The sequence below is a fragment of the Chiloscyllium plagiosum genome, unplaced genomic scaffold (genome assembly GCF_037043375.1).
Source record: "Chiloscyllium plagiosum isolate Xiang-an unplaced genomic scaffold, Cpla_swu_hap1 HiC_scaffold_5, whole genome shotgun sequence".
Classification (NCBI taxonomy): Eukaryota; Metazoa; Chordata; class Chondrichthyes; order Orectolobiformes; family Hemiscylliidae; genus Chiloscyllium; species Chiloscyllium plagiosum.
This window is the reverse complement of record NW_028270143.1, coordinates 40,602,043-40,614,324: the sequence shown is the minus strand read 5'-3', so window position 1 is coordinate 40,614,324 and position 12,282 is coordinate 40,602,043. Positions and strand designations below refer to the sequence as shown.

Sequence of the window (12,282 nt, the reverse complement as noted above, 5' to 3'; positions counted from 1 at the left end):
ATATTCAAGATAAACAACTTAATAATTCAAAGGACATGAACGGGAAGAATCAGTTAAGTCAAATCTAATGACTGGATAGCAAAGAAAAAATTCTCTTTTCTGTTAACTGCAAAGCAATGGTGTTGCGCAGTAAATAGAATTTTGTCTTGATGTGCATTTTGAAATTGACTAAATGGTATTGTATTTATATAACTTAGGAACAGGACTTGGCCATTAATTCCATTTATACTAATCTGCCATTTAATATGATCATGGCTGATTGAACAGTTCAATGGCTTTGAGCCACACTATCCCCATAACTCTTTCTGCAATTTGCAATCAGAAATTTATCAATCTATACTTTAAACTTACTTAAGGACTGAGCATTCTGTGAAAAATAATTCCAGATTTCGAACACTTAGTTAAAAAGAAAAATCCCCATCGTCAATGGCAAGCCTTATTTTAAAACTGTAGCCCTGGTTCTCAATTCTCCAGCCATGGCAGACACCTTACCTCCATCTATCCTTTAAATACTCTGCAGTTTTGAATGAGATCACCTCTCATTCTTCAAAATTCTAGAGAATACAGGCTTGGTTTGGCCAATCCCTCTTCACAAGACAATTTTGCCATCCTGGAAACAAGTCTGGTGAACCCTCATTGTACTCCCTGGATGAGAATATGAGAATAATATCCTTTTTAGAGAAAAGAGACCAAAACCGCACACAATATTCCAAATGCAATCTAACCAAGCTTCAAAATAATTCAAGCATTACTCCTGTACTGAAATCCTTTCACAATAAAAGGCCAACATTGCATTAGGCTTCCTCATTGCTTCCTGCACTTGCTTGTTGGCCTTCAGTGACTTATTGATGTGGACACCTATGTCCCTTTGTACATCTACATTTTCCAACTTCTTACCATTTAAGAGGTGCTCAGCACAACTGTTCCTCCGACTGGACTGGATAACCTCACATTGTTCCACATCATATGCCATCTATCATGTTCATGCCCACTCAGTAAGCCTGTCCAAATCCTCCTAAAGCTACTTCACACTTCTTCAAAACACTTGCTTAAATTTGTATTATCTACAAATTTGAAAATATTATTGCATATGACTCCCCACATCCAAATCATTGTGAACATTAGACTGCAAACAGATGAGGCACGCAAGTACTACTCCTTGCAGTACCCAACTAGGCATTGTGTCCTAACATGAGAATAACCTAATTTATTCCTACTGTTTTCTGCCTGTTATTCCATCCCCCAATGCTTTATTTGTGCGAGCCAACCTCCTAATGGGGACCTCATCAAAAGTCTTTGGAAATCCAATTACGCCACGACACATTCTCGTAAAATCTCTTACGAGGTTTGTCAAAACGTGTTTTCCCATTTGTGAATCCATACTATGCCCAATCTACAAATACATTGAGGACAATAGGGCAAGTAGGGAGAGTCGTAGAGATGTACAGCATGGAAACAGATCCTTCGGTCGAACCCGTCCATGCCGACCAAATATCTCAACCCAATCTAGTCCCACCTGCCAGCACCCGGCCCATATCCCTCCAAACTCTTCCTATTCATATACCCATCCAAATGCCTCTTAAATGTTGCAATTGAACCAGCCTCCACCACTTCCTTTGGCAGCTCATTCCATACATGTACCACCCTCTGCGTGAAAATGTTGCCCCGTAGGTCTCTTTTATATCTTTCCTCTCTCACCCTAAACCTATGCCCTCTAGTTCTGGACTCGCTCACCCCAGGGAAAAGACTGTCTATTTACCCCATCCATGCCCCTCATGATTTTGTAAATCTCTAAGGTCGCCCCTCAGCCTCCTATGCTCCAAGGAAAACAGCCTCAGCCTGTTCAGCCTCTCCCTATAATCTCAGATCCTCCAACCCTGGCAACATCCTAGTAAATCTTTTCTGAACCCTTTCAATTTTCACAACATCTTTCCGATAGGAAGGAGACTAGAATTGCACACAATATTTCAACAGTGGCCTAACCAATGTCCTGTACAGCCGCAACATGACCTCCCACTCCTGCACTCAATACTCTGACCAATAAAAGAAAGCATACCAAATGCCTTCTTCACTATACTATCTACCTGCGACTCCACTTTCAAGAAGCTATGAACCTGCACTCCAAGGTATCTTTGTTCAGCGATACTCTCTAGGACCTTACCATGAAGTGTACAAGTCCTGCTAAGATTTGCTTTCCCAAAATGCAGCACCTCACATTTATCTGAATTAAACTCCATCTGCCACTTCTCACCCCATTGGCCCATCTGGTCAAGATCCTGTTGTAATCCGAGATGACCCTCTTCGCTGACCACTAAACTTCCAATTTTGGTGTCATCTGCAAACTTACTAACTGTACCTCTTATGCTCGCATCCAAATCATTTATGAAAATGACAAAAAGTAGAGGACCCAGCACCGATCCTTGTGGCACTCCACACATCACAGGTCTCCTAAAGATCAGCAAGACGGCCTATGTTTGGAACTACAGGAGATGGGGGAGATATTAAATGAGTACTTTGCAGTGTTTACTGTGGAGAAGGGTATGAAAGTTAGAGAATGTGGGGAAATAAATAGCAACATCTTGAAAAGTGTCCATATTACACCAGAGGAGGAGGTGCTGTATGCCTTAAAATGTATAAAGATGGATAAATTCCCAGGAATTGATCAGGTGTACCCTAGAACTCTGTAGGAAGCCAGGGAAGAGATTGCTGGGCCTCTTGCTGAGATATTTCTATCATCAATAGCTACAGGTGAGGCACTGGAAGACTGGAGGTTGACTTACAGGTGCCATTATTTAAGAAAGCTGGTAAGGAGAAGCCAGGGAACTATAGACCAGTAAGCCTGACATCAGTGGTGTGCAAGTTGTTGGAGGGAATCCCGAGGAAAAGATGAGAGGGGAAAGATTTAAGAGGGACCGGAGGGCCAACAGGATTTACAAGCAATTGGAAAGACAAGGATTGATTAGGGATAGTTAACATGGCTTTGTGCATGGGATATCATGTCTCACTAAGTTGATTGAGTTCTTTTGAAGAAGTAACACAGATGATTGATGAGGGCGGAGTAGTGGATGTGATCTATAGGGACTTCGGTAAGACATTCAACAAGATTCCTCATGCAAGACTGAGTTAGCAAGGTTAGATCACAGGAAATACAGGGAGAACTAGCTATTTGGATACAAGACTGCCTCATACATAGAAGACAGAGGGTGGGGGTGGGGGGCTGCTTCTCAGTCGAGAGGCCTATGATCAGTGGTGTGCCACAAGGATCGTTGATGAGTCCACCGCTTTTTGTCATTTATGTAAATGATTTGGATGTGAATATAGGAGGTATAGTTAGTAAGTTTGCAGATGACACCAAAATTGGAGGTGCAGTGGATAGCAAAGGAGGTTACCTCTGAGTACAATGGGATCTTGATCAGATGGGCCAATTGACTGATTAGCAGCAGATGGAGTTTAATTTAGATCAATGGGACGTGCTATAGTTTGGAAAGGGAAATCAGAGCAGGATTTACATACTTAATGGTAAGGTCGTGGGAGCGTTGCTGAACAATAAGACCTTGTAGTGCAGGTTTATAGTTCATTGAAGATTGAATCACAGGTAGGTAGGATAGTGATGACGATGTTTGGTATGCTTGCCTTTATTGGTTAGTGCATTGAGTATAGGAGTTTGGAGGTCATGTTACAGCTGCACAGGACATTGGTAAGGCCACTATTCAAGTACTGCTTGCAATTCTGGTCTCCCTGCTATAGGAAGGATGCAGTGAAACTTGAAAAGGTTCAGAAAAGATTTACAAGCATGTTGCCAGGGTTGGAGGTTTGAGTTATAGGGAGAGGCTATTTTCCCTGGAGCATCAGAGTCTGAGGGAGAACTTAGAGAGGTTGTTAAAATCATGACAGGCATGGGTAAGTTGATAGACAAGGTCTTTTCCCCAGGGTGGGTGAGTCCAAAACTAGAGGGCATAGGTTTAAGGTGAGGGGGAAAGATTTTAGAGAAGCCTAAGGGTCAACATTTTTACACAGAGCATGTTACATGTATGGGATGAATTGCCAGAGGAAGTGGTTTATGCTGGTACAATTACAACATTTAAAAGGCATCTGATGAGTTCATGGATAGGAATGGTTTAGAGGGATATGGGCCAAATGTTGGCAAACAGGACTAGATTTATATAGGATATGTGGTCGACATGGACAGGTTGGACCATAGGGTCTGTTTCCATGCTGGATATCTCTATGACTTGGTTTATTTTATTGTTATTTCATGTGTGCAATGATTTATTGTTAATATTGATAACAAAGCGAACAATTAATTGAACAGAATCAAATTTAAACCATTTCTTCCATTTTCAACAGTAGGATCTCCTTATAAAAAGCCAGATCTGCCAATTCAATGAAACCCAACAGCAGAGATTGTATTTTTCTACATGGTTCAATGTCTTTTTTTGCTCCAGTGGAAAAATACTGCAATACCTGTGAATGATTATACAATCAATACTGGTCAAGGTAAGGTTCACATTATCTTTGCAGGAAAATTCCCTATAATGATTTATTGTGTTAAAAAGACATCTACATTATAATACTGTACCAATTCCTGACATTTAAACACGTTATAATAAATTAACTTACTTCTCAAAATGCTCATGACTCCTCAGCAAGCTTTCCATTTTCACACAAACTCTGAAATCCAGACAGCAGCATTTCCAAAACATCACACCATCAGTTAAAAGTGGTGTGTGGAAAGAAATCTCCAGTTAAAATGAGGAATCTCATCTCAATTGGGTAGGCCTGCATTTTTGTTTCATAATAGTAATTTCCAACCCTCGGAAAGGACTGGGGAAAAGACATGGGGTCAGGAATGTCAAGGTAAATCAAATTTCCTCCAGAAAAACAAACTTATCATTCATTCAACAAAATGTGCTTATGCAACTCGGTAAAAATTCAATTCTTCATCCCCCATGTTCTAAAATACTAAAATTCTCATTCATTTTAAGCTGTGAAACTAACTTTGGCCCTCCCATCATCTTTCCAGGAAATCTCTTTTAACACAGGAACTGTTAAGTGGCTGTGAAATCTATAAAAAGTCAGCTTTTCACAGTGAAGTACTGAACAACTTGTCTTAAAGTACACTGGACAGTTTTTTTATTGCTAAGAAAACTTTGTTCTCTCTCTTTGGACATTTGTCACTTAAGCATTAAGCTGAAATAGCGTAATGTTTTCTGAATGTATTAAAGTATGTTAACTCTTACTTCCTCCACCCAATCCTATTCATCTCTGAGGTGATATGTATCAGCTGTATACTCAAACCTCGATTTGCCTTTATCAGTCCAGCTTTTAAATACTTTCAGCCAAAGTCTGGCCAAAATAAATAAATTATAGTTATGTTTTTTCCACACAATCATACACACTGTACATATTTGGTAGCAAAGGAATTCAATAACAATTTTAAATATGCATTATATATAGCATATGAAAAATGAAAGGATTACACCTCTAGATGTACTACAAAAGATGTTTTCATGTATTAATATATCTAGGAACGTGAAAGCAACCTGATAAGGTCACTTATAACAAATTCTTGCACTTTTTTAACAACTGAGAATACATTACACTGTATGTGAAGACGCCACAATGACGACATATATAATATATATATGGCTTCATTGAAATAAAAAAGTTATAATGGAAATTCAAGACTTTATTTTTAAGACATTAGTTGTCAAAGTAAGTATAACACTAACAATGTATCAAAGTAGGCTAATTGGAGATGAATAGATTTGAAAAGTCATTTATTCTCACTGGCAAAAAAAATCAAAAATATAAATTCCAACAGGCGAGACCCAAAATGTGGAAATTTGACACACAAACAGGGAAAATATACCAATTCAATAGGAGTAAATCACCATCACAATTTATATCTATTACAGTCCATTTGTTAATGTTCCCATTAAAATACCTGTCGAAACACTGCAGAATTTACCATTGAGATTTTTTTCAATCAAGGTATTGGTCAATCAATCCTTTAATAGTAACTAATATGCTGAAGTGTGTTGAGGAAATGCAATTTCTTCAAATAAAATGTGCCTCTTTTTCAGCTAATAGTAAGCACTATCAGTTTTGTTTAAGAGAAAATAATACAACTCCCTGTTTCTGGGAACTACTGCAAGGTTACTATTTTCAACTGCAAAGGCAATGGCTGATCTGTTGCATAGGATTACCAAAGTCCGATAGAAAACACAGACAAAATGAACCCCAGCTTAAATGTGTATCGTACAATATGGATAAAAGGAAACTAAATCCTATATAATTATAATGTTGACCATAATGGAAAATGAAAATCAGAACAAAAGCAAAAAAAACACAATGAAATGAGACATAAGAAATCTGTATTACTGCCAAATTGTTAGAGCACATCTGAAAGAATATCCAATGTGCTACTGATACTACCCTGCAATACTAACCCTAAGGGAGCTCAAGAGACACTTCGCTGTGTTCAAAGTAAGTTGACTTAAGCAATGCCCTCTGGCGAGGAAAGGCAATCCAATATGTGTTGATATCTGAAATTACTGCAGTTGTAGAAGATAGACCATCAATATAACTGACACACATTAAGGCTTTCGCCATTTTCATTGCTACCGCCTATCATTTGCAGTTATTACACCGATTTGTACTACGTCAACATTATTTCCTTCCTCATTATATGTAAAGCTGTTTTAAAGTGTTTTTTAAAAAAGGTAAGCTTTGACTGTGCCTATCAAATGAAAGCAATGTGACAAATGTAAGCCTCTCTTGAATGATACAAAACTTTCCTGGATTGTTTTCAGTTGTAAGTGAAAGCTGGGGAATTCTGTTTAGCCCTGGAATGCTTACACATAAACCAGATGGGGTGATGATAAATGACCAAGAAATTCTCAGTTCCAAAACTCCTCAGACCTGCTCTGACCACTCAAGACTTGTCCATTTTACAAACCAGAAGTGAACTCCTTTTAACAACAATGAACTGTTTCAATGCAGAATGCAAAAGAAAACTGCTCAGAGCACAACACTGAAGCTTCACAGCAGTAAGATCTCTACAACCTACATCACCGCTGAACCCAAAACGATGGCGTGAAACATATATAAAAAAAATGCAGACAACAACGCTCTAGAAGTTAGTAACACCGTACATGGAGAAACATCGTTGCTCATTTTCTGCACTTTGTATTATCAATTCTTCTTGATCGACAGGACCATAGAGATAAATAACATTTACGTAACTTACCAACATTCTAAAAGAAAATCTTAAATATCTCGCTTTTGACTGGATTATTGTCTGATCATATCATCATTTTGAATTGACACTAATTTCTACACGATTAAAAGCTGCAATATTTAAAACTTTAAAAAGTGAAGATATTCTTCGATACAACGAAGATAATTATTTAAATAAAAATGCATTTTTTTACATTCAAACATGAGACCCAAAGATCGGATGGAACAGAACGATTCAGAAAAGAATAACTTGTTTAAAGTGCTAGTGCAAGCCAAGGGAATTTTAAAGGAAAACAAAACGCTTACACACAAATAATTTGTTTCCAATGCCACATTCTCATGTTTCGAATTAAATTTAAATGTTTTGCTCGGTGTAAACGGCCTTTATTAAAACCGATTTTATTATCAGGATGACTATCTTTGAAACTACAACTAACACCGAGCAGACAGAATTTGGGAAATATTTCAATTACCCGAGAAAACACAGCATGCACGTGTCTCATTGAGAATAACAAGATTTCGAAGATTGAACGGATCGTAAGGGAGACATTGGGATGTAAGCTGCTTGGTGGATCTCAAACCGGTTGCAATTCCCCAAATATTTGGTTTTTTTTTATTATTCTCCCCCGAACCACACTCCACCCGCCCCCACTACCACCAAAAAAAAGGCACAATAATCAGAGCCTGGTTAACTTGAATAAAAGTGACAAAGGACAGATGGCCTCATATTTTCCTCAAAACAAATCAACAAAGTATTACATCCAAACAATTTAAATACTGTCAACACATTCATTACTGATTGTCATTTTAATGCCATTTAAAAATCTCTTACCTAGCTGACAGGAGACATCGCGAAGGGATAACAGCAGAGTCCAGAAAATGCAATACCCCGCGAGTGCTTTCAGTGCCATCGCCAATAAAAAATGATGTTGTTTTCTGCGGGACGAGGAACCAGACAAAGTTTTTGTTCCCCCTCTTCGGAATGGGGATAATTTCTCTTTTGGGTTTCAGGGAGGGGGTGGTTAGTCAAAGGGACGCTGAGCGGTGGGACTGACATGAGCGAGCGCCTGTTACAGAGTTTGCAGCTGGCCCCGACGCTCTGACAGGCGCTGCAGTGGCGCGAGGACTCACAGCTGGAGCTGAGGGCGGAGCGGTCACTTGGCCAAGCGCCGCTACTCCCACTCCCGCTCCCGCTCCCGCTCCTGTTCCCTTCCAAACTCCGGGGCTGTGCGCGCCAGCGAGGCTGCACGCGCGCGCACATGCACAGGGCTCAAATGGGAGCCAGGCGCGCTCCCGCACAGGTGAGCGCGCGATCGAGCTCGGATTCCGCTCCTACCTCACCGCCCTCCCCATCCAAAGGATACCGTGGGTGACAACTTTCACCTTCTGTGTTGCTTCCGGAGAGCTGGGCTCGCTTACATCTGATGAGGAACTATGTGGCTTTTTAAATTCTTTTTTTTTGAAAAAACGAGCATTGGTTTTCCTGCTTTTCAGATTCAGTACTAGCCAACTTGATTTGTCGAGAGATTTTTTTCTTCCTGTCTCCCTGTGGTCGGCTTTTCTCTGTTATAATCAGGTCCAATTTGACAATAAAAACGATTTCATTTTCTGCAAAAGTACCATCTCCCAGTAAAGACCATAGCGCCACAGTTTGGACACCAGGAACAGGGATCGATTGGATACATACGGAGGTGGTTTCTGGCTGGAAGGTAGTCTGTTTAAGTTCAGAATCGCTAAGTGTTACTCATCTGGAGGAGGCGATTGCTCTGTTCTCACTAGCCAGAAGCAAATACTTTCAAATTGTCTTTATTATGTACCACGCGGTGTGACCCGAGCCACTTTCACTCAAACACCACAGTTTTAGTTCGTAAAATGTGATCTGTTTTGATGTATCTCGTTCGGGGAGATAAAAAAAAACTAAAAATGATACACTGCAGATTTGTAACCGAGCTTTAGCCTCACTGTATTTTGGGTGGGAGGAGCTCATGGGATCCGCTTTCGATATTGAGTTCATCAATCTCCTCTTTGCTTTCTGCCCTGTCTTTGTCTACGTTCTCACTTCCAAACCGTCTTCACACACAGACAGTTTTCCCCAACCTCGATTTGGAGGTACTGGTTATTGGACTGAGGTGGACAACCACCTGATGGAGAAGCAGCGCTTCGAAAGCTCGCGATTCGAAATAAACCTATTGGACTATAACCCGGTGTGGTGTGATTTTTAACTTGGTCAATCTCCGTCCCGATTCTCATCGGTTTTATCCACTCTGTGAAATAAAAAAAAAAGCGATTTCCTCAGCCGTATATGCAGTCGTTGATTTAACTTCCAAACACCCACTCTCATTTTATTATCATGAGACTCTTTAATTTCCAGCGTGATCCTCACAAATTACTGCTCGTCTCCAACTTTGAGTTTTCTTCAAAGTTGTTGAAATCTATTTCCTGCGTACACTGTACTCGCAGGTTTCTAATTAATTCCCGATCTATTAAATCTAAATCCCCACCATCGCACAGCACCAAGATTGCTGAACATTATAAAGGAAAGACAACCAGGAGGCTAGAAGAACACAGCAAGCCAGGCAGCAGCAGGAGGTGTAGAAATCACTGTTTTAGGTGTAATTCTTCTTTTGGACTGGGGAGGGGTGTAAGGGGAGCTTCAGGTAAAGGGGGGGCGGTGAGGGTTTTGGGTGGGGAGAAGGGCTGAATGATGGGGTAGTGATAGATGAATACAGGTAAAGGGCTATGGCTTGGTTAGTCAGTGGGAGGAATTAATTTGGTTCGTAACTGGAAGGAAGGGTCTTGAGAGGAATAGAAGGGAGGGGAGGGGCTGGGTAGGGAGGTTATTTGAAATTGGTGAACTCAATGTTGAGTCCTCTCGGCTGGAGCCTGCCCAGGTGGAAGATAAAATGTTATTCCTTCAATTTGCGGTCTGGTTCGCTGTGGCAATGGAGGAAGCCGAGGATGGACATGTCGAAGAGCGAATGGGAAGGGGAATTAAAATGGGTGGTGACGGGGAGCTCAGGTTGGCCCTTACAGGCCGGCTGAGATGCTTGGAGAAACGTTCCCTGAGTTTTCATTTGAGAGCACTAGATACAGTAAACTGGGTTGGAAGAGAGGCACATGAACTTCTGTCTCACCTGGATGAACTGTTTGGAGGTGAAGGGTATAGGGTGCCGGCAGATTTTGGATCTTTTACGGTTGCGGGGAAAGTACCAGGGACTGGGAGGGGGGAGGGGGTTGGTGGTGAGAGTGGCACAAACCAAAGAGTGGCAAAGGGAATAGTCCTTGCAGAAGGTGGAGCAGGGTGGGAAGGGGAAGATGTTCTTGGTGGTGGGGCCTAGTTGGAGTTGGCATAAGTGTATAAGGATGATACATTGGATGTGGAGACTAGTGGAGTGGTAGGTGAGGACAAGGGGGTCCCTGTCTTTATTGTGTTTGGTGGGGGTTTTAGAGCAGTGGGGGAATGGAGGAATTGCAGTGGAGGGCTGTCTGGATGATAGAGGGGAGAAAGCATGTTGTTCAAAATAGATGGACACTTGGGGTGTGTGGGAGTGGAACGTCTCCTCGTCCAAGTAGATGCGACAGAGGCGGAGGAATTAGAACATAGAACATTACAGCACAGTCCAGGTCCTTCAGCCCTGGATGTTGTACCAACTTGTAAAACTAATCTAAAGCCAATCTAACCTACAGCATTCCATTATCATCCATATGCTTATCCAATGACCATTTAAATGACCTTAATCTTAGTGAGTCCACTACTCAGAGAGTAGTAGGGGTATGGAAAGCCCTGCTAGCAGCAGTAAAGAACCTACCTCTGACATCTGTCCTATTTCTATCACCCCTCAATTTAAAGCTATGTCCCCTCATGCTAGCCATCACCATCTGAGGAAAAAGGCTCTTACTGTCCACCCTATCTAATCCTCTGATCACCTTGTATGCCTCTATTAAGTCACCTCTTCACCTTCTTCTCTGTAATGAAAACAGCCTCAAGACTCTCAGCCATTCCTTATAGGACCTTCCCTCCATACCAGGCAACATCCTGATAAATCTGCTCCGCATCCTTTCCAATGCTTCCACATCCTTCCTGTAATATGGCGACCAGAACTGCACACAATACTCCAAATGCGGCCGCACCAGAGTTTTGTACAGCTAACATGACCTCATAGTTCCAAAACTCAATCCCTCTACAGATAAAAGCTAACACACCGTATGCCTTCTTAACAACCCCATCAACCTGGGTTGCAACTTTCAGGGATCTATGCACTGAGATCTCTCTGCTCATCTACACTACCAAGAATCTTACCATTAGCCCAGTACTCGGTATTCCTATTACACCTTCCAAAGTCAATCACCTCACACTTTTCTGCATTATGCTCCATTTGTCACCTCTCAGCCCAGCTCTGCAGCTTATCTATGTCCCTCTGTAATCTGCAACATCCTTTCGCATTGTCCACAACTCCACCCACTTTAGTGTCATCTGGAAATTTACTAACCCATCCTCTACACCCTCATCCAGGTCATTTATAAAAATGACAAACAGCAGTGGATCCAAAACAGATCATTGTAGTGCCCCACTAGTAACTGAACTCCAGGATAAACATTTCCCATTAATCACCAACCTCTGTCTTCTTACAGCTAGCCAATTTCTGATCCAAACTGCTAAATCACCTCAATCCCATGCCTCCATATTTTGTGCAATAGCCTACCATGGGGAATGTTGTCAAACACTTTGCGGAAATCTATATATACCACATCAACTGCTTTACCCTCATCCACATGTTTGGTCATCTTCTCAAAGAACGCAATAAAGTTTGTGAGGCACGACCTACCCTTTACAAAACCCACCCTTCACAAGATTTGGGAAAATGGGAAGTCCTGATGCGGCTACAATCATGACTCACTGTCACTGTTATTGGTTAAAACAGACAAGAGAGTCACCAGGTAATTACACATCAGTCAACCCAAGCTCCATGGTGGAGAAATTAGTTTCACCTTGGTGGGTTTGCTTTTTAGATTGGTTTCCACAGCACAATCTGGTGAGCA

At 41.2% G+C, this 12,282-nt stretch overlaps 1 protein-coding gene across 5 annotated transcripts in view; it reads right to left on the bottom strand.

Annotated features, from left to right (window-relative positions):
- Positions 1–8,906, bottom strand: part of vwde (von Willebrand factor D and EGF domains) — a 205,338-nt gene extending 196,432 nt beyond the window's left edge. For 3 of the 5 annotated variants that reach the window (XM_043689849.2, XM_087987118.1, XM_087987119.1), the window contains exon 1: positions 8,075–8,609. In XM_043689849.2, coding sequence (XP_043545784.2) covers positions 8,075–8,153 — 79 coding nt within the window. In that variant the 5' untranslated portion in view covers positions 8,154–8,609. The other 2 variants (XM_043689848.2, XM_087987120.1) reach the window with 2 other exon arrangements.
- Positions 8,907–12,282: the final 3,376 nt, after the last annotated feature.